General features: G+C 54.8%; 3 protein-coding genes across 4 annotated transcripts; all 3 read left to right on the top strand.

Annotated features, from left to right (window-relative positions):
• Window positions 1-1,456: 1,456 nt before the first annotated feature.
• Window positions 1,457-4,221, top strand: APOE (apolipoprotein E). The gene is made up of 4 exons (XM_067720918.1): window positions 1,457-1,549; window positions 2,342-2,407; window positions 2,892-3,081; window positions 3,372-4,221. Exons 2-4 carry the CDS (start codon window positions 2,365-2,367, stop codon window positions 4,087-4,089), a joined length of 951 nt encoding a protein of 316 aa, XP_067577019.1. The 5' UTR covers window positions 1,457-1,549; window positions 2,342-2,364; the 3' UTR covers window positions 4,090-4,221.
• A 9,923-nt stretch (window positions 4,222-14,144) lies between these two features.
• Window positions 14,145-16,200, top strand: APOC4 (apolipoprotein C4). Of its 2 annotated transcripts, none has more exons than XM_067718657.1 (3): window positions 14,145-14,397; window positions 15,485-15,626; window positions 15,859-16,195. In XM_067718657.1, the coding sequence occupies exons 1-3, from the start codon at window positions 14,160-14,162 to the stop codon at window positions 16,022-16,024; spliced, it is 546 nt and encodes a 181-aa protein (XP_067574758.1). In that variant the 5' UTR covers window positions 14,145-14,159; the 3' UTR covers window positions 16,025-16,195. The 2 variants fall into 2 exon arrangements, with proteins under 2 accessions (XP_067574758.1, XP_067574759.1); XM_067718658.1 differs by lacking the exon at window positions 14,145-14,397 and adding an exon at window positions 14,444-15,050 and having other exon boundaries at window positions 15,859-16,200.
• A 409-nt stretch (window positions 16,201-16,609) lies between these two features.
• APOC2 (apolipoprotein C2) lies at window positions 16,610-18,255 on the top strand. The gene is made up of 4 exons (XM_067718659.1): window positions 16,610-16,691; window positions 17,118-17,193; window positions 17,364-17,523; window positions 17,842-18,255. The coding sequence occupies exons 2-4, from the start codon at window positions 17,139-17,141 to the stop codon at window positions 17,930-17,932; spliced, it is 306 nt and encodes a 101-aa protein (XP_067574760.1). The 5' UTR covers window positions 16,610-16,691; window positions 17,118-17,138; the 3' UTR covers window positions 17,933-18,255.
• Window positions 18,256-21,047: the final 2,792 nt, after the last annotated feature.

Raw genomic sequence — 21,047 nt, 5'->3', positions numbered from 1 at the left:
CCGGGGTCTTTCCAGGTTCCCAAAGGGGCAGGGCACGAAGGGGTGTGAGGACTTTCTGATAGGAAGGTCAGAGCTTCCGAGAAGCTTCAGGAAGCATTCAAGCACCGGATGGAGAGAGTTCAGAGTCGGTCACTCCTGCTCCAGGCAGACCCACATCCTGAGCCCTCGCCAGACAGAGGAGCCGAAACCCCGCCTCTCACACTGGGGAGGGAGGCTGCCGACCTGACCCGTGATGAGCTGTCAGGGCCCAGAGACCACCCCACCGGCTCCATGCCAGCGCCAGCTGAGCCCCAAACAACAGGCCTGGGCCTGGCTGGCACTGGGGCTCCCTTCCTGGGATCAGGCATCCAGCCTCCCCTGACCCCATGGCATCCAATGTTCCCACCCCTCAAAGGACCAGGAGTGAATCCCAGCTCCTCCAGTTCATCCAGTGTGGCTTTACCATCCACCTCAATCCTGAATCTTGTCTCAGTTGTCTCCCATCTGTGTAACAGCTGGCGTTCATGTCACAGAGGTGCTAAGGAGGGAGGGGACAGTAAGGGCCCACTGTGGCGCATCACAGAAGTTAACTCCAACTCAGGGCCTGCTGTTTGCGAGGAACTGCTCAGTACTTCCTACATATAGTAGCCTGTTGCTTCGCCGAACGACGGTGTTAGGTGCAACTGTTTTCCCGGTTTTGTGGACCAAGAAACTGGATGTTCAGAGAGGCTAGGTCATTTGCTCAAGGTCACACAGATGGCAACCGGCAGAGCCTGGATTCAGGCCCGGACAGTTCGGTTCCGGAGTCCACAGTCCTAACCAGGCAACACAACACGAATGCTTCAAGCCCTGTGGAAGTTACAACACGCACCGATTCCTGGAATCCACGATGCTTGTGTTGGGGAGAAATGCTGGATTTCCAAGTCACAAATGGGGAAGGGGACTCAGAGAGGCATTCACCCGTGCCCCAGGTCACAGCCCAAGAGGGAGCTAGGCTTAAAACCCAGGTTTCACTCTCAAAGCCTGGGCTGTTACCAGATGCCTTACACTGTCCCTAGAACTCCCATGCCATTTCTGTCTGGGCCTCCAGCTCCTCTCTCCCCCAACCCAGAAATCCCAGACCGCAGCCCCGCTTCTTCCTCGGACCCAGGATTTTGGGCCCCCAGCCCTTTCCTCAAATTCTATTCATCCATCCGCTGGAAAAGAGAGGAACAGGGAATGGGTGTTCCGGGCAGCCGCCTGCTTCCCCTTCCATGCCCAGCACCCTGCCCCCAACTCACCCACCCACCAGAATGGAGGAAGGCGCCTGAGTTACTGGGTGAGATGTCATCTCTTTTCACGGAGGCTGGGAGTGGGAGCTGCTAGCCTCCAAGCCCCACCCCCCTCCGCCTCCCTGCTGTGTGTGGAGGGGGAGGAGAGCCCACCTCGTGACCTGACAGGGGCTGGCCCAGCTTGCCCCAGATCTGGAGGAGTGGGCGGGGCAGGGGGAGCCCTATAACTGGACGAACCTGGGATCCCTGACTCCTACTCAGCCCCGGAGGAAGCGAAGGACACCATTCCCCAGGAACGGGTGAGAAGCAGAGCTGGGGGCGCAAAGTCCAGCTCAGGGCTTCTGTGGGGGATGGGCTGGGGGTGCACGGGGTGGGGGGAGGAGGAGGTGGCGGTCCTACGCCCGGGCCAGGACAGAAGCAGGAGCAGGGGATGAGGCCAGAGGCAGGGGACTGGACCTAGAAGAAGGGGGGGCAGCAGGGGCATCCCGTCTGGGCTGGAAGGTGGGGTCAGGGGAGCAGCTGGACCTGTAGGAAAACCAGACGAGCCATAGCAAGAGCCCACCAATTGTCACTGTCGTTTATTGAGCACCTACTGAGTGCCCCCATCATCCTAAGATCTCCGTTCGTGGGAGGCGCAGGGGTGGCGGCGACCAGGGGTGTCGGCAGGGTAGCTAGAGCGTCGGTTGAAGGACTTTTGAATGAGGATTAAATTAGCGAATATGTGGAAGATACCGTTTAGATGTGAAGTTGGAGCTTAGAATGTGAAGGTACGATGAGGAATGCGAGGTTGGAACTTAGAAAGTCCAGTTGGGGCTCACAGGGAACTCCGGGGTGGAGGGGAGGGTGGGGTGAGTGGAATTTGAACCCTGGGAGAGAGGGATAGAATTTTTGGCAGGGACCGCCTGAGGATGGGGAGATAGGAGAAGACAATGGGAATTAAATAGACAATGAAGGGGCCGGGCCGCTTCGTAACTATTTGTGATTGGATTAGCTATGGGGTGCAAGGCTTTGAGGGCCGAGACCTGATGGGGCGGGGCTCTGAGTGGGAGGAGTCCCCACTGCTGTTGAGTGACAATGTCTCCCTCCCCCAGGTTGGCCAATCGCAAGCCAGAAAATGAAGGTTCTGTGGGTCGCCTTGGTGATCACGCTCCTGGCAGGTATGGGGATGGGGTTTGCTTAGGTTCCTTGCCCCTCCCCCTCCCATCCTCAGCCGTACCCCTTGCCCTCTTCCCGTCCCTGGGTCCCCTCTTTTGCTGGTCTATCTCCCCAGGTCTGAGGTCTCTCCGACATTCATTCGTTCTGAGCAGCTGTTTTATTCGCTCTGAGCCTCAGCTTCCCCATCCTTAAAATGAGAGTTGTAACAGTTTCTAATCCTTTGCTGTCGGGCAGGTAGTGAGCAGTAGTTAAGCGTCAGCTGTGATTAGTTTTATTCTCCATCACCCCAGCATGGCGGTGCATGGAACACACAATCAATGCTTGCCAAGTGATTAAAACAAGCTGCGTGTCCCTCCACCTCCTCCCTGCCCACCAGTGCTCTGATGAAGCCCACCAGCCTTTGTGGAGCACCCACTCTGTACCAGGTACTGTGTGCCTGGAGGGGACAGAGGAGGACATTGACTGCTGTGAACTTGCTCCGTGCAGGATGCCAGGCGGAAGTGGAGCCCGAGCCGGAGCCCGAGGTGCAGCTGGGGCGGGAGTGGCCCCGGTGGCAGGGCAGCCAGCCCTGGGAGCAGGCGCTGGGCCGCTTCTGGGATTACCTGCGCTGGGTGCAGACATTGTCTGACCAGGTGCAGGAGGAACTGCTCAGCACCCAGGTCATTCAGGAACTGACGTGAGTGCCCCTGCCCTGGCCCCTGACCCTCCTGGTGGGCAGTGCGTTCCAGACCCTCAGCTTCCAGTGGTCTGGGTTTCTTTCTGTCCCCATCACCAACTCTTGGTGGTCTGGATCTCTCTTCACTTCTTGCTTTCCCTTTTTAGCTCCTGGCTTTACCTCTCTCTGATTCTGTTTTTCGACCCTTCCTGTCTCTGGCATGTTCCTCTCTGTCTCTCGCTCCATCACTCTAGCTCAGGATCCCTGTTCCGCTCTCTTCACGCCCATGCTCCCTCCTTCTCGCCCCTTAGGGTGCTGATGGACGAGACCATGAAGGAGGTAAAGGCCTATAGGGAGGAGCTGGAGGGGCAGCTGGGCCCCATAGCCCAGGAGACGCAGGCCCGTGTGTCCAAGGAGCTGCAGGCAGCGCAGGCCCGGCTGGCCTCTGACATGGAGGACGTGCGCAGTCGCGTGGCGCAGTACCGCAGCGAGGTGCAGGCCATGATGGGCCAGACCACCGACGAGCTGCGTGACCGCCTGGCCTCCCACCTGCGCAAGCTGCGCAAACGGCTGCTCCGCGACGCCGAGGACCTGCAGAAGCGCCTGGCCGTGTACCGCGCGGGGGCGCTCGAGGGCTCAGAGCGCAGCGTGAGCGCCATCCGCGAGCGCCTTGGGCCCCTGGTGGAGCAGGGCCGAGTGCGGGCCGCCACCGTGGGAACCCTGGCCAGCCAGACGCTGAGGGAGCGCGCCGAGGCCTGGCACCAGAAACTGCGCGGGCGGATGGAGGAGATGGGCACCCAGGCCCGGGACCACCTGGAGGAGATGCGCGAGCAGCTGGAGGAGGTGCGCGCCAAGGTGGAGGAGCAGGGCAGCCAGATGCGCCTGCAAGCGGAGGCCTTCCAGGCCCGCCTCAAGAGCTGGTTCGAGCCTCTGGTGGAAGACATGCAGCGCCAGTGGGCTGGGCTGGTGGAGAAAGTGCAGTTGGCTATGGCCACCAGCCCCACCTCTGCGCCCATCGAGAATAACTGAGTGCCCGCGCATCCCCCTGGGAGGCCCCGCTCCTGTGCTGGCCCCACGTCCCCCCAGCCTACAGGAGGCCCTGTCCCTGCCCCAGCTCCCGGTGGGCCCTAGCTTAATAAAGTTTCATCAAGCTTCACGGCAGCTGCTGGGCGTCCGTGTGTGATTTCTCACAGCTCAAGCCTCAGTTTCTCGTTCCTTCCCCACACCGGCCGTGCAGCGCTCCGTCCTGCCCCCTCTGCCTGTGTGTGTCTGTTTCTTTGTCTCTTCGAAGTCTGTCTTTGCTTCCTTCTGCCCCTTTCTGAGTCTCCTTTTTTCTTCCATCTCTGCTCACTCTCTTCCCTGCCTCTCTTACCCTTCTGTCTCTGAGATGTGGTTCTGGAACCAATCCACCGGTGGGTTAAACCCTACAGTCGCCCCTGACTACTGTGGGCAAAAAAGCAACGCCTCTGAGGGATTTCCCTGGCGGTCCAGTGGTTAAGGGGATGCGGGTTCGATCCCTGGTCGGGGAACTAAGATCCCACATGCCCGTGGGGCAACTGAGCCCCATGGTCCACAGTGGGATCTCCCACGTGCGGCAACGAAGACCAGCCCAAAATAAAATGAATTCATTAATATTTTAAAAATTAAAAAGCAACCTTTGTGAGCCTCCAGGGGCCCAGCTTCACAATACCTGCTTCATAGCCTGTGACTCAAAAGACCTAAGATCGCTGTCATTAATTGTGAGCCATTTTCACTTTTTTTTTTCCCCCTCTCTCATTCTCCCTCCTGTCTAATCTAATTCGGCTTTCTTCCCTCTCCTGGGCTTTGTCTCCATCCCGCTGTCCCAGAGAGGCTTCGTTTTTCCAGCTTCCTCTTTTCCTCCACCTCTGTCTTTTCTCTCTCCCTCCTCCAGTTTCTCTTGCCCCTGGTCCTGCTTATTTCTTTTTTCCCTTCTTCATCCGGGTTTGTCCTCGCCACCATTTTGTTGCATTTGTCTTTCTCCCCTCATTCTTGTTCCTTCTCTCCTCCGGCTGGTTGGTTAGCCTCTGGTCTACCCTGACGAGCCTACCGGGTGCTGGGTTCAGGCTGCCGGGTTCGGGCTGCCGAGAGAGGCACACTCTGCGAGGGTCTGCAGCAGGCCCCTTGGCGTTTAGGGCTGGACAGTCCATTTGGAAATTGACACACAGAGAAGCGTGGCTGGAGCCTGGAGATGCCGGGCGCTCTCCCCTCTCACGTCCTCAGTTCTCCGAGGAGCAGAACAAGGTTCCCATCACAGGGACGGGCCAGGACTTGTATCTCCCAGGCCGACTTCTGCCTGCTTTGGCTCCAACACACTCTGCACTCCGAGCTTCGCCCAAGCTGCCTCGCTTGCCCTTGTGGAATCAGCCCCCCCCCCCCCTCGCCCCCACCAGATGATTCACCCTTGGGGCCGAGGAAGGAGGGGAGGTTATCTGTGGGCTCAGAGGCAGGGGGCCTAGTCCCACCCAAGTTTCTGCTGACTCACTGTGCCCAGGACCTGGGGCCAAGTCCCCTGAACCTGTTTCCCAGATGTCAGTGAGGGCGGGGGCGTCAGCCATATCGCCCACTTGAAGATCTGAATCTTGAATTCGGTATGAAGCCGGCTAAGCGGAGAGGGTGTCCCGCCTCACTGCAGCAGCCCCCCACCCCGGTTAGTTTTGTGAAAGGAGGCTGGAACGGGGTGCTGTGGGGTGGAGGCTGACCCCAGCAGGGATCCAGAGAGACAATCTGAAGTCCAGGAAGGGGAGGGAGAAGATGACGGACAAAGAAGGGGAGGACACTTAGAGCCTCTCACTGAGCCGTTGAATGTTCTTGGCTACCCCCCAGTTGCCCCATCTGTAAACAGAAACTCCTACAGCTGACATGAGGATGAGACTGGCAAACTGAAGTTGGCGTTCTGGTCTCGTGGGGTGGGGTGAGGAGGAGAGGAGACATTTGGGGGATGTGTGGGGAACGCTGGGGGCTCACAGAGGAAGCAGATGTCTGGGAAGGCTGCTGAGGGGCCAACAGGGATTGGCAGCATGGAGCTGGCCGGAGGGCTGTTGCAATCCCGCCAGGGTGGTGTCTGTGCTTCCCTTTCACAACCATCCCCCTCACCCCAAGGCTGATACGTGCGTGTGGGGACACGAGGCCAGCCAACCTGGAGTCTGGGGCCAGGGCCACCCTCCCCCAGCGGCTAGGGTTCATTAGCAGTCAAAGGCAGCTGGGATGGGACTTCCCTGGTGGTGCAGTGGTTAACTAATCCGCCTGCCAATGCAGGGGACACGGGTTCGAGCCCTGGTCCGGGAAGATCCCACATGCTGCAGAGCAACTAAACCCGTGCACCACAACTACTGAGCCTGCGTGCCACAACTACTGAGCTTGCACTCTAGAGCCCGCGAGCCACAACTACGGAAGCCCGCGCGCCTAGAGCCAGTGCTCCACAACAAGAGAAGCCACCGCAATGAGAATCCCGCGCACCACAACGAAGAGTAGCCCCTGCTCACCACAGCTAGAGAAAGCCTGTGTGCAGCAACGAAGACCCGATGCAGCCAAAAAAAAAAGGCAGCTGGTAGGAAGGGGGACGGCAGCCCTGAGGGATTGATGTGGTGGAAGGAAAGGGCGGTGGTGCTTGGTGTGCGGAGCGGCCAGAGAGGGTGCACAAGAGCAGATGGGGCGTTTACAGGGGCCCTGGAGGCTTGGACAGTGGGGAAGCAGAGAGAAGGGAGTTTCTGGTGGAGTGGTTGGAGGGGCACACATCGGGAGCCTGGCAGCTGAGATTTTGCACTTTTGACAGGTTGAAAAGACCTCTCAGGCTTCCCTTGTGGCTCAGTGGTAAAGAATACGCCTGCCAGTGCAGGGGCCATGGGTTCGAGCCCTGGTCCGGGAAGATCCCACATGCTGCGGAGCAACTAAGCCCGTGAGCCACAGCTACTGAGCCTGCGCTCTATAGCCCATGAGCCACAACTACTGAGCCCACACGCCACAACTACTGAAGTCCATGTGCCTAGAGCCCGTGCCCCACAAGAGAAGTCACCGCAGTGAGAAGCCCACACACTGCAACGAAGAGTAGACCCCACTCGCTGCAACTAGAGAAAGCCCACGCACAGCAACAAAGACCCAAGGCAGCCAAAAATAAAAAATAATAATAATTTTAAAAAAAGACCTCTGTCCAAAAGGGAGATTGGGGGAATAGAGACCCCAGAGAGCATCCAGGGAGGTTTGGGAGTCTCCCAGAGGCAGAAAGGTGGGGGAATAGAAGAGCTAGTATGAGAGTGACGTTGGAGGTGGCATGGGGTGGGCAGGAGTGTGGAGGCAGATTGTGTGACCCCAGATTCCCCTGAGCTGAAGAGGCCTGCTAAGAAGGGGGAGGGGACGGTAGAGGTGGCCTGGGGACACAGTGTGAATCGGGTTAGGGAGTTATTGAGGGTTACCGAGAGACACCCACTGAGGCTGGGAGAAAGTTATGAAGACCCATAAGGGAAGAGGCCACAGGGAGAGGGGGAAGGCTGTCCCCTGAGTGGGGAAGGGACTCTGGCAGCTGGGGGTCCCCAACAGTCAGGGAAAGTTGGAGGTGCAGGTGCTGAAGAGCAAGACGCTTTGGGCCTAAGGCTTCAGCCCTGTGCCCCACCTGGTCCCCACCACCACGAGGGAGGGGTGAAGGAAGAGAGGTGGGTGGGCACAGGGAGGCACGTGGCCAGGTGAGGCTTAGGGTGAGGGAGATTAACTTGACCACCCCCCCTACCACCACCCCCCCCCCGCCTCAAAAAGATCCCGGGCCAGGCCACCCAAGCCGGCCTCAGTGCCCAGGAAGGAACATTCGGAGTGCCTCTCTGGCCCCACCCCACCACAAGGCTCATTCTGTCCCTCCTGGTCGTGACGGTGGCTCTCTTTGTGGTTTTGGGAGGTGAAAGTGGGATGGGACACTGAGAGTTTGAGATTTGGAAGAGTGAAGCGGTCATGGGCCTGGGGCACAGGCTTAGATGACCCTTGGGAACTCTGGGGCCCCTTCTGTGCCCTGGTTCCCATGTCATCCCCCAATTGCCCCCATCTCTACCCGCCCAGCTGGGTTTCAGAGTTCTCTAAAGGCTAGTCCAGTGGGTGGCAATCTGCCCAGGGGAGCCCTAGCAACCGATGACGTCCTCAGCCTTGCTCCTCCGGGATTGGCTGGCTTGCTTTTACAGCCTTGAAAGGGCGGGGGACCAGTCCAGTGCTGAGAGCAAGGCAATTCTCAGCATCTTGATCCTGATCTGGGGGTTCTGGTACCCCTCGCCGCATTCTAACACCATGACCCCCAGAAACACATTCAAGGATCTCCTTTCCCATCCCTGGAATCTCATCCTAAAGGGCTTCCATTTTGAAAATTTTTGCACACTTGACCCTCTTCTGGGCACTCCTGGCCCCAGCCCAGGAGGCCCCAGGCCGCATCAGATTCCTTTCCATCATCAGAGGAGTAACGTGGTTGAGTCAAGTCGTGAAGACAACGCAGCGAGTTGCGTTGAGATATTTAACGCAACGAAATTGAGATATTCAAAAAACAAAACAAACAACAACAAATTGAGACTCACATACCATAATTGTCACCCTTTGAAGGTGTACAATTCAATGATTGTTGGTATATTTGCAAAGTTTGCAACCATCACCACTATCTAATTCCAGAACATTTCATCACCCAGAAAGGAAACCCCACACCCTTTAACCCTCACTCCCATCCCCTTCTCCCCAAGGCAGGGCAAACACTAATCAGCTTTCTGTCTCTATAGATTTCCCAATTCTGAACATTACATATGAATGGAATCATATAAGATGTGGTCTTGGGGCTTCCCTGGTGGCGCAGTGGTTAAGAATCCGCCTGCCAGTGCAGGGGACACAGGTTCGATCCCTGGTCCGGGAAGATCCCACATGCCGTGGAGCAACTAAGCACGTGTGCCACAACTACTGAGGCTGCACGCCACAACTACTGAAGCCCACGCACTTAAAACCCATGCTCCACAACAACAGAAGCCACAGCAATGAGAAGCCCACGCACTGCAACGAAGAGTAGCCCCCGCTCACCGCAACTAGAGAAAGCCTGCGTGCAGCAAAGAAGACCCAACACAGCCAAAAACAAATAAATAATTTTTTTAAAACATTAGGTGAAACAAGTATGCTAAATCAGAAACAAAACAAAACCTAAACTAAATGTGGCAGTTTCACAAAACCCGTCTGAGGCAGATACTGTCACTGCTCCTACTTTACAAAGGAAGAAACTGAGGCACAGAAGGCTAAAGTCACTTGTCAGACATCCCAAAGCCCAAAGTGATTAGAGACGGGATTTGAACCCAGGTGGGGATCCTGGGGCCACATCCTGACTGATTTCCTCCCCTGCCGAATCACCCTGCCTATCATATGGGCTACAGCTATGCACACACACCTGGCCCCAGGCCCCACTGGCATTACATCCAGCATATTAAAATGCACCCACGTCCCTTATTATATATAATTCCTATGAGGAGTCACACTGCTGTTGGCTAGTTAGTATGTGGGTATATTCTGTAGCAATTTCATTTAAAAAAATACTAACTTTTGGACTTCCCCGAAGGTTCAGTGGTTAAGGCTGGACCTTCCACCGCAGGGGGAGCGGGTTCAATCCCTGGTCGGGGAACTATAAGATCCCGCATGCCAAGCGGTGCAGCCAAAAAAAAAAAAAAAAAAGTTCAAAATTACTAACTTTTAACTTGGTCAATTTTTTTTTTTTCACCTTGGAACCAATCAAATGATTTCCCAAGCATTTTCCTAAATTCCAAAACATCGCTCAGGTTAAAGACTGGAAAGACACACAGGGGGGCTTCCCTGGTGGCACAGTGGTTAAGAATCCGCCTGCTAATGCAGGGGACACGGGTTCGAGCCCTGGTCTGGGAAGATCCCACGTGCCGTGGAGCAACTAAGCCCGCGAGCCACAACTACTGAGCCCGTGCGCCCCAACTACTGAAGCTTGCGTGCCTAGAGCCCATGCTCCGCAACAAGAGAAGCCACCGCAATGAGAGGCCCGCGCACCACAACGAAGAGTAGACCCGCTTGCCGCAACTAGAGAAAGCCCGGGCACAGCAACAAAGACCCAACACAGCCCAAAATAAATAAAATAAATAAATTTATTTAAAAAACAAGGGGCTTCCCTGGTGGCGCAGTGGTTGAGAGTCCGCCTGCCGATGCAGGGGACACGGGTTCGTGCCCCGGTCCGGGAAGATCCCACATGCCGTGGAGCAACTAAGCCCATGCGGCACAACTACTGAGCCTGTGCTCTAGAGCCCGTGCTCTGCAACAAGAGAAGCCACTGCAGTGAGAAGCCCACACACCACAATGAAGAGTAGCCCCCCATCGCTGCAACTAGAGAAAGCCTGCGCACAGCAACCGAGACCCAACGCAGCCATAAATAAATAAATTAATTAATTGATATTTAAAAAAAGGAATCACCTTTGGAGTTTTTAAAATTAAAAAAAAAACTGCTGTGTGTTATATGAAAGTTATTATGAGAGTAAATCCTAAGAGTTCTCATCACAAAAAATCTTTTTGTATTTCTTTAATTTTGTATCTATATGAAATGATGGATGTTTAATAAACTTGTGATAATCATTTCATGATGTATGTAAGTCAAATCCTTATGGTGTACACCTAAAACTTATACAGTGCTGTATGTCAATTTTAACTCCATAAAATTGGAAGAGAAAAAAAGTTAAACAGAGTTACCACATGACCCAGCAATTGCATTCCTAGGTCTCTATCCAAAAGAACTGCAAACACGTTCACAGCAAAAACTTGTACACAACTCTTCATAGCACTATTATTCATAATAGCCAAAAAGTGGAAAATAGCCAAAAAATACCCATCAAATGATGAATGAATAAATAAATCTATACAGTGTTTGTATATCCACCGTATATCTGTATAGGTACAGATACAGTGTATACAGTGGAATATTATTCAGCCATAAAAAGGAACAAAGCACTGGGAATTCCCTTGTGGTCCAGTGGTTAGGACTCTGAGCTCTCACAGCCGAGGGCCCAGGTTTGATCCCTGGTCTGGGAACTAAAATCCCATAAGCCTTGCGGCGAGGCCAAAAAAAAAAGAGAGAAAAAAAAGAAAGGGGGATCAGAGCACTGACACACGCTACAACAAGGATGAACCATGAAAACTTCATGCTTAGTGAAAGAAGCCAGTCACAAAAGACCACTTTTTAAAAAAAATTTTATTTAATTTTTATTTTTGGCTGCATTGGGTCTTCGTTGCTGTGTACTGGCTTTCTCTGGTTGTGTCGAGCAGGGGCTACTCTTCATTGTGGTGCACGGGCTTCTCATTGCAGTGGCTTCTCTTGTTGTGGAGCACGGGCTCTAAGAGCACGAGCTTCAGTAGTTGTAGCATGCGGGGTCAGTAGTTGCGGCACACGGGCTTATTTGCTCCGCGGCATGTGGGATCTTCCCGGGCCAGGGCTCGAACCCGTGTCCCCTGCATTGGCAGGTGGATTCTTAACCACTGCGCCACCAGGGAAGCCCCAAGACCACATGTTATATGACTCTATTCATATGTAATGTCCAGAACTGGGTAATCTATAGAGACAGAAAGCTGATTAGTGGTTGCCCTGCCTTGGGGAGAAGCGGGTGGGAGTGAGGGTTAAAGGGTGTGGGGTTCCCTCTTGGGGTGATGAAATGTTCTGGAATTAGATAGTGGTGATGGTTGCAAACTTTGCAAATATACCAACAATCATTGAATTGTACACCTTCAAAGGGTGACAATTATGGTATGTGAACATCTCAATTTTTTGTTGTTGTTGTTTGGGTTTTTTTGAATATCTCAATTTTTAAAAAATGAATGGAGATCTTCCAGACAAAGGCAGAAAGAAGAGATCAATGAGGGGACAGAGCAACCTCTCTTCCACCCCACCCCCCCCCACCCCCGACTTCCCTGCCACAACCCAGAGCAGCCAGGGAGGTGAGTGGTGAGGGATGCTGGAAGGGAGGTGGCTGCAGGGATTCAGGGGAGAGGGGATGGGGTCCAGACTGAAGCAGGGACCCTGGCGTGGAGAGAGTGATTCGGGAGTCTGGTGGTGGGACTGACGATCTTGTGGACACAGAGGTGCAGGCTCAGAGATGCTACCTGTCCCCAGACACCCATGCTGGGGTCTCAAGGCCCACCGCTCCCAACCCCCAGTCCCTCCTTGTGACCTCTCTGCCCCCACCTCCCAACTGCTGTTGTTTTTGAGCTGCCTCTGAGGTCCACCCCGAACGACCTTCAGCCCATTCCTGCCCTGGATAACAGATGGGCAAACACTGCAAGCAGCAAACAGCTCATGCTGACCTTGGAGCCAGGGCAGGGTCAGAGACCTTTTCCCCCTCCCCCGGGCCCACCCAACCCTGGCCCTGCTTCAACCTCTTTCTTGCCCTCTAGAATTGGGGTGGGGAGGTGAGGGCAGAGGTCGTTTCTGGCTTAGCTAGCCAGAAACGGCTAGCGAAGTATGAAAGGGCTGGGTTCAGATTCACCACTTGGTGGCTGGGGAGCCCCACCCCCACTGTCTCAGTTTCCTTATACGTAAAATGAGAATGAAAAAGATGCCCACTTCATAAGGTCTGACGTTAATTCAGTGAATTCGTGCGCTGAAGCCTTGCGGTGGCATCTGCTGTGTAGTGAGCGCGCGGGAAACACAAGCTTAATGAATAGCGGCTGGCGTTGGCAGCACGGCTCTGCTGCACGTCTCCTGTTGCTCGAGGCACTTTAGGTAAACGACCTGCTTTACTCTCCTGTGTAGGAACGTGACTCTGGTTCCTGGACGGAGAAACAGGCCCAGAGACATCAAGCAACATACACCAGGTCACACAGCAGGAAGGAGGTGGAGCCGGACTGTGAACCCAACACCATGCTGCTTCTCCTAACACCATGCAAAGTGGGTGTTTCCTTTTTCTTTTGTTATTATGGTAAAATACATAACATCAAGTTTACCATTTTAACCACTTTTAGGTGTACGGTTCAGTGGCATTGACTACATTCACAATCTTGTGCAACCATTACCACTATCCGTTTCCAGAATGTTTTCAGCATCCCAAACAGAAACTCCAGGAGATTTTATTTTGCTGATTAGTGTCATTGAGGAACTCCAGGGAGCATTCGTTGAGCAACTACTGTGTGCTAGAGCCCACGCTGGGGCCATTGGAATGGACAGCATTCTTCTGGAAGCCTCTGGATTTGTCCTGTACAATCATCCAGGTTGTGGCCAAAGTGGGGTTGTCAGATTCACCACATAAAAATATGGGACGTGGGACTTCCCTGGTAGTCTAGTGGTTAAGCATCCGCCTTCCGATGCAGAGGATGAGGGTTCGATCCCTGGTCGGGGAACTAAGATCCCACGTGCTGCAGGGCAACTAAAAGCCCGCGCGCCGCCATGAAAGATCCCGCGTGCCGCAACTAAAACCCAAGGCAGCCAAAAATAAATAAATAAATATTGAAAAAATATATAGAATGCCTAGTTAGATTTGAATTTCAGATACACAACAAATAAATAAGAGTATAATTCCCAAAGATTGCATGGGACATACTCAGACTAAAAACAGATTCATGGGACTTCCCTGGCGGTCCAGTGGTTAGGACTCTGTGCTTCCACTGCAGGGGGCACAGGTTCAATCCCTGGTCTGGGAAGATCCCACATGCTGCGGAGCAACGAAACCCGTGTGCCACAACTACTGAGCCCGAGTGCCACAACTACTGAAGCCTGCGCACCTAGAGCCCGTGCTCCGCAACAAGAGAAGCGACCGCAATGAGAAGCCCACGAACCACAACGAAGAGTAGCCCCTGCTCGCCGCAACTAGAGAAAGACTGCGTCAGCAACGAAAACCCAATGCAGCCAAAAAAAAAAAAAAAAGAATTTCCCTTGTTCTCACATCATTTAATTAACGTCCTAAAGTATGGACTGTGAGCCCATTTTACGGAGGAGGGAACTGAGGCCCAAAAGAGGGGCTGTCACACGAGGTGGAGCCAGAATTTGAACCCAGTTCAGCACAGGAGGCTAATCCTCCCCTGTCAGTTTAGGGTGGTGGGAGGATAGGAAGGAGAAAGGAAGAAGGCCAGCAGGGGCGGGCATGGCCTCGGATCATCACCGTCACCTGGGCCCCTCTCTATCTGAAGTCCTTGCCAAGGGGCGTGGGGAGGCGGCCAGGGGAGGGCTCTGCTCAGCGCAGCCTCCCCCTCCCCCAGCTCAGAGAGCTGAGCACAGAAGGACAGAGGGACAGAGGCCCCCAGAAATGTTGTTCCCTGGATGCAGGTCCCGGGCCCTGTCCTCCCTCTGCTTCTGTGTCCTGGTCCTGGCCTGTGTCGTGGGTGAGGAGGAGTGGGTGGGCGGGTGTGGGGACCCCGATGCAGCATGGGGTGTGAGTGTGACCGGCTGTGAGGCGTGCAGATGCACGTGTGTGTCTGGGGGTGTGTGTCACGGGCGGCCATGAGTGAACAGTGTACACGGGTTGGTACAGATGACAGTGATCGTGGATATGCATTTGTGCGTGTGTCAGCAGACGAGTATGCAGTCATGGTAAACATGTTAAGTCTGTGAACATGCATTTGTATGCTTGTGCGCACATGTGTGTCTTTAGGGGGTATTTATGCAAAAGATTTGACAGTCTGGGCATGTGGAAGGGTATCTGTGTGTACTGGTGTGTGAGTATGTCTGGGTTCTGCACATGTATTTAAATTGTGTGTATATATATATATATGCAGTGCATCCGATGTGCAGGAAACCGGTGCAAGTGCCTTCTACATGTTAACCCCTAACTCTCACGATAACCCTATAAGCTAGGACCTGTCATTATCCCATTCTACAGAAGAGGAAACTGAGTCTTGAAGAGGTTAAGTCATTGGCCAAGGGCACACCACAGGTCACATGGGTGCCTCTGTACACATGTGTACCCGTGTACCCGTGTGATGGCTGGTCTCTGTAGGTGAGGCTTTGCCCAGGTGCATGGGTGCTGGACAGACAGGTGTGTGTGATTCCTGGCAGAACCCCTGGCCCACCAGCCTGACATATGGCCTTGCCAACCTCCATCCCCGGGGACATCCTTCACTGCCTGCGGAGGTTGTTCAAAACGTGCGGGAGTCACAGGAGAACGGAGGGGGCGGCAAGATCAGGAAGTGAGGGAGGCATCAGGAGCGGGGCAGGGGGCAGAGAGGCGGCGTTACAGACTGAGGGAGGAAACCCCAGGCAGACGCAGGGGTGACGGGGCTCCCGGGCACAGATGGTGAAAGGAGATGACCGCTGGCTGAAGGGGGGCGAGGGGCAAGAGGGACATAGAAGGCGATGAGAGGACCGGCAAGGGGCCACCAGGAGCCACGGTGACGGTGAGCATGGAGGGAAAAGGAGATGGAAGGGTTCTGGGGTCCCAGCCGTCCCAAGTTGCCCTCTGATCCCATCTAGCATGTCAGCAAGAAGGGCCTGGGGGAACCTCGAGCCCCCCGCCAGAGCCGGCCAGTAGTTCCTGGAGCCTGGTTCCGGGCAAGGTGAAGGAGTGGATGGAGTCGCTCGTGACCAGGACAAGAGAGAGTTGGCAGTGGTTCTGGTGCGTGTGCACAGAACGGGGCTGGGGGCCTGAGTCTGAGGGAGGAGGGGCAGGGCCGGAACTCGTGGGTTCCCAGGGAGCAGGACAGGGCGGGGGCAGGGCTGTGACCCCTGGGTCCCAGATGGGTAGAGGGTAAGAGGTGAGAGCAGGGACTCCTGGGTCAGAGGGAGGAAGGGGTCAACGGGGCAGAAGTCTCGGGGGGTAGCTGGGCTCTCCACTGTGATGTCCACAGGGGCCCCAGGGCCTTCCAGGGCTTTGTGCAGACCTTCTATGATGACCACCTGGGGGACCTGGGTTCCCACACCCAGGCCTGGCTCCACAGCTCCAAGGACAGCCTCCTGAACAAGGCCTACAACCTGTGTCCCCAGCTGCTCTGCAGGGACAGCTACTGGGATTAAAGTGTTCACAGCCTCTGCAATAAAGAAGTTCTCCTCTGTCCCTGTCCCAGTCCCTCCCGGATGCTGCCAGAGATAACCCCACCCCATCTGCCCCCCGGAGGTTAAGGAGTAGAGGAAGTGACAACACGAAGTGACACACGTGGCAGGGGAGCGACAGTGGGGGCGGGGGAAGGAGTGGGGGCCGGTGGGGGGGGAATGACCCTGCTCCCCCAGTGCTGAGACCCAACACTGCAGGCTTGTGGGCGGCGCAGAAGACCTCAGGCTTCTCAGTTTGGGGTGGAGGGTGAAGGCTGGAGACCAGGCAGGGTTAACAAGCCCCCCCAGCGGCCCCTCCTTCAGCGCTCTGCGTTCACCTCGCACGGGATGGAGACCCCAGGCCTCATGCCTGGCGGGCACCCAGAGCCCCCATCGCCTCCACACTCCCCACCCGGCCTGTCTCTCTCAGCGGTGACTCTTCAGAGTGGAGGCTTCCTGTGGCTTGACCTCAGGGATGTCACTGCCCTCTCTGCCCGCAGCCTCCCCCCCACCCCCCACAAGCAGTTCTGTTGGCCAGGACTTTGGCCTAGGCGTTGAGGTTGGGGTGGTGGCTGTGAAGGGGTGGACCTCAAGCGCTATAAAGCCTTTCTCTGCCTGATTGGAGCTGGTGAGGACAGCCTGCCAGAGTCCGGTAAGAGAGGGACATGGCGGGTGGGGGACTGCAGGAGGTGACCAAGATTGTTAGAGCAGAAACTGCGAGAGTCAAGATATTAGATTCCAGTGATAGAATCGTGGAATTTAGAGTATTCCCTGCCAGTCCAGCAGTGAGGACTCGGGGCTTTCAGTTCTGCGGCCGCGTTTCAATTCCTGGTCGGGGAGCTAAGATCCTGCAAGAGCACAGGGCTGCCAAAAAAAAAAAAATTAAGATGTTACAATCAGCCATCGGGAGTAGCATCAGAGAATGTTAGGAAGTGAGGCCCAGGTCAAGCAAGTCAAGCCATTAGGGGTTTGACTCAGGTGGGGGGGAGGGGGAGAGGGGGTCCCAGGCTGGTATCCCTGAGCGCTGGGGACCCTAGGATTAGACACCTCCAGTGGCCCTGTCCCACACCCTCCTCAGCATTCCAGGTCTCCTGACACCATGGGCACCCGATACTTCCTGGCTCTGTTTCTCATCCTCCTGGTGTTGGGATTCGGTGAGTGTGGTCAGTAGGAGAGGAGGGGTTATGAGGGGAGGGATAAGCCCCAAGCATCTTCCCAGCCCAATTCTTGTCTGGCCCTGCCCCTGCCCATTCCTCTCCTTCCCCGCTTCATTCTCCCCCTGCTGCAGGCCCCTCAGCTCCCCTAACTCACTCTCCTCCTGCAGAGGTCCAGGGCGACCCTGTACCCCAGCAAGAGGAGACTGCCAGCCCTGCCATGCTCACCAAGGTGCAGGAATCACTCTTAGGTTACTGGGATCTAGCCAAGGAAGCTGCCCAGAAGCTGTACAAGAAGACATACTTGCCCGCCATGGATGAGAAAATCAGGTATCAACGGCCTCCCACCCCCACCCCAGGAACAGGGACTCCCAGCCCCCAGCCCCTTCTCCCTCAGACTCAGGAGTCCAGGTTCAAACCTGGACCTGGTATCTCAAGGCCCAGAGATCTCAGCTCCCAGCCCCCAGTCCCAGTAGAACCTGGGATTCTGAGATGCCAGCCCTGTCCTACTTAGGGATCCAGGAGTTTGGGTTCTAGCCACGTTTTCCCACAGGACACGTGATTCTGGGCCCCAGCCCCTCCTCCCTCAGACCCAGGAGTCCCAGCCCCCAGCCCCTCCTCCTCAGCCCTTCTGTCCTTTCTCCCCAGGGACATATACAGCAAAAGCACGGCAGCTGTGACCACCTATGCAGGGATTTTTACTGACCAGGTCATTTCTCTGCTGAAGGGAGAACATTAACAGCTGGGTCCCCAATCTCGGGGGGAGTCCAGAACCCAGCAACCCCTTGGGTCCCCTGATCTATACCCCATCCCACTTCCTAGCAACTCTCAGCGTCCTGCTCCCAACTCTAGCCTGACTTCTTATCAATAATAAAAAAAAAAAGCCAAGTTTATTCTTCTGGATATGGTTGCTTTTCTGAGACCTCAAGGTCAAGATGGAGGATCTGATGCTGTCCAGCCAACATTTATTGAGTGTCTATTCTATGTATATCGCCCTAACCTGGTCAATGGGAATAAAGAGGTGAATAATAATAATGAGTAATCATAACAACAATAATTGGAGACTGCCTTTCACCAAGGTCTGGCTTTCTCTTCTTTTTTTTTTTTTGGCCACACTATGTGGCATGCGTGGTCATTCCCTGACCAGGGATCGAACCCATGCCCCCTGAAGTGGAAGCACAGAGTCTTAACCACTGGACCACCAGGGAACTCCTGGCTTTCTCATTTATAAAATGATAAATGGATATAGCTAATCTGCAGTGGACTCTGGCCATGTCCGGGTCCTGGGCTGACACTTTGAATGTGCCATCGCAGTGAGGTGTCCAGTGGCCCTGTGGCAGAGGGGAGAGCGGTGCCCATGAGTCATTGCTGAGCGTGGCAAGGCAGCGCCCAGGTTGGCTGAGACCCGAGAGGACAGAACTGTAAACGCTGTGCTCTGTGCCACTTCCTATACATTTGTCCCACGTGTATTTATTGAGACAAAACCAGGTGCTGGAGACACAGCAGGGAAAAGACCTGCCCTCACGTGGCCCCCGCAAAAACGTACTGATTGGGTCCTGACCCAGTTTCACACGTTTTTTGTTTGTTTTAATTTATTTTTGCCCGCGTTGGGTCTTCGTTGTGCGTAGGCTTTCTCTAGTTGTGGTGAGCAGGGGCTACTCTTCACTGCGGAGCACAGGCTCTAGGTGTGCGGGCTTCAGTAGTTGTGGCTCGTGGGCTCTAGAGCGCAGGCTCAGCAGGTGTGGCGCACGGGCTTAGCTGCTCCGCAGCATGTGGGATCTTCCTGGACCAGGGCTTGAACCCGTGTCCCCTGCATTGGCGGGCGGATTCCCAACCACTGCGTCACCAGGGAAGTCCATCACATGGTTTTATTGATTACCGTTTTGTGGTATGCTTTTTAGCTGTTCTCTTCTTATTAGCAATAGTAATAACACTTCCTGAGCTCCTACTCAGGGCCAGGAGCTCTGATCCATCCTGAGCCACACATAGAGAGGCTGAGGGGGTGGAAGGCAGAGGATGAACAAGAGGACCCATGGATAAGATAACTTGAGACAGCAATGCGGGCCATGAAGAAAAGGAGAGGAAGTGAGTTCAAGGTCTGGGGGTGGCCACCTTGGGTTGGGGCACAGGGAGAGCCCTCTAGAGGACCCAGCTGGGCTGGTCACAGGGCATGCGTCACAATGCAGTGTGGTAAGGACTACTGTTGATGGCAAGGAGGGGGAGGGGAGTACTCACTTGGCTCCCAGGTCTGAGCAGATGGAAGAGGGTATCTGGGCAGTGGGGGATTACAGGCCAAAAGCACAGGGTGCAAATAAGAGCAGAGGCCCTGCAGTCTGAGAAAGGACAGTGCTGGGGCACATGGTTAGATGGGCTAAGAGCCTGGACTCCTGCATCTGGAGGGAGTAGAGAGTGGTCCTGGGCCGCCAAGTCCTATGGGTGGGGCTATTGGCCTCTGAGGATGCGGGGCCTCTATTCTCCTAACAGACTTGGCATTAACTTCCAGCCAGCCTTTTCAGTACTCTTGGGGCAGTTTTCCCAGGTTCTGGGGCTGGGCAGCTGTGAATCTAGCAGAAAACAGGGGCCTTGGGGAAGGGTTGTGAGAAATGCCCCCAAGTCCCCAGGGCCTGGGAAGAGCTGAGGTTGCCAAGCCCAATGGGTGATGGGGAGGGGGGAACCCTGGAGGAACAATCCCTGCTCTGTCCACTTGTTTCCCACAGACTCAAGCCAAACCAAACCACTGCCCAGGCCAGTTCTGCTTCCAACCAATCCTGGTGTACCTCCCAGACTCCGCCTTCCTTTCTCAGGCTCCCAACCCCAGTCCCACTCCCTTCAGGACCCCAGGAGTCCAGGCCCCAAGACTCCTCCTCCCCCAGAACTCAGGACCTCCAATCCATTCTCCTCAGGACCCAGAAGTTCAGGTCCCCAGCCCCCTTAGAACCTGAAATCCCAGCCTCTGGTTGGTGTTGGGCGTCCCCTAGTGGAGCACAGTGTGGGTCTGGCCTGTGATTCACTTAACAGTTAGTAGGAATGGAAGAATTTACTTGGTCACTCAGCAGACATAGGGGAGGGCTTTACAAGGGCCCCATCTGAGGTCACAGTCTAGCTAAGAGCCTCTAGTGTTCCAACAGATCAGGACTCTGCGGTATATGAGACAGGATGTTAGGGGACCTAGAGCTGAGAGCAGAGATGGGGTAACAATGAAACCGGAGAAGATGAGCTTCAAAGCCCCTCACCTGCCTGGGCTTTCTGTGGTTCTCTATGTATATGTGTACGTGTAATTTTGTACTTTTAAAAAAGAAGCCCACAAAAATCTCAATCTGCCCATCTTCTGGGGGACTTCATCAGTATGTTCATTTCATCCCTAGACTTGAAGACTGGGTCTACAATTTCACAGAATCGTTATTACTGTCATTGTTGTCTGTAAGAGAAGGGAACCGGGCAAGTTTTCTTTTAAAAAAAAATTAATTAATTAACTAATTAATTAATTTGGCTGCGTTGGGTCTTCGTTGCTGTGCGAGGGCTTTCTTCGTTGGGGTGGGTGGGCTTCTCACTGCGGTGGCTTCTCTTGCTGCAGAGCACCAGCTCTAGGTGCGGGGCTTCAGGAGTATGGAGTTCGCGGGCTCTAGAGCACAGGCTCAGTAGTTGCGGCACGCGGGCTTAGTTGCTCCGCAGCACTTGGGATCTTCCTGGACCAGGGCTTGAACCTGTGTCCCCTGCATTCGTAGGCGGATTCTTAACCACTGCGCCACCAGCGTAGTCCCGAGAAGTTCTCCAAGGTTTCTTCTTGTCCTTGTGTTGGTTCACAGAGGTAATTCATTCATCTTCCCCACTCAAAGTTTCATCCTTTCACTCGG

The sequence above is a fragment of the Pseudorca crassidens genome, chromosome 20 (assembly GCF_039906515.1).
Source record: "Pseudorca crassidens isolate mPseCra1 chromosome 20, mPseCra1.hap1, whole genome shotgun sequence".
Taxonomy (NCBI): domain Eukaryota; kingdom Metazoa; phylum Chordata; class Mammalia; order Artiodactyla; family Delphinidae; genus Pseudorca; species Pseudorca crassidens.
This window is presented reverse-complemented; position numbering and strand designations above follow the sequence as displayed.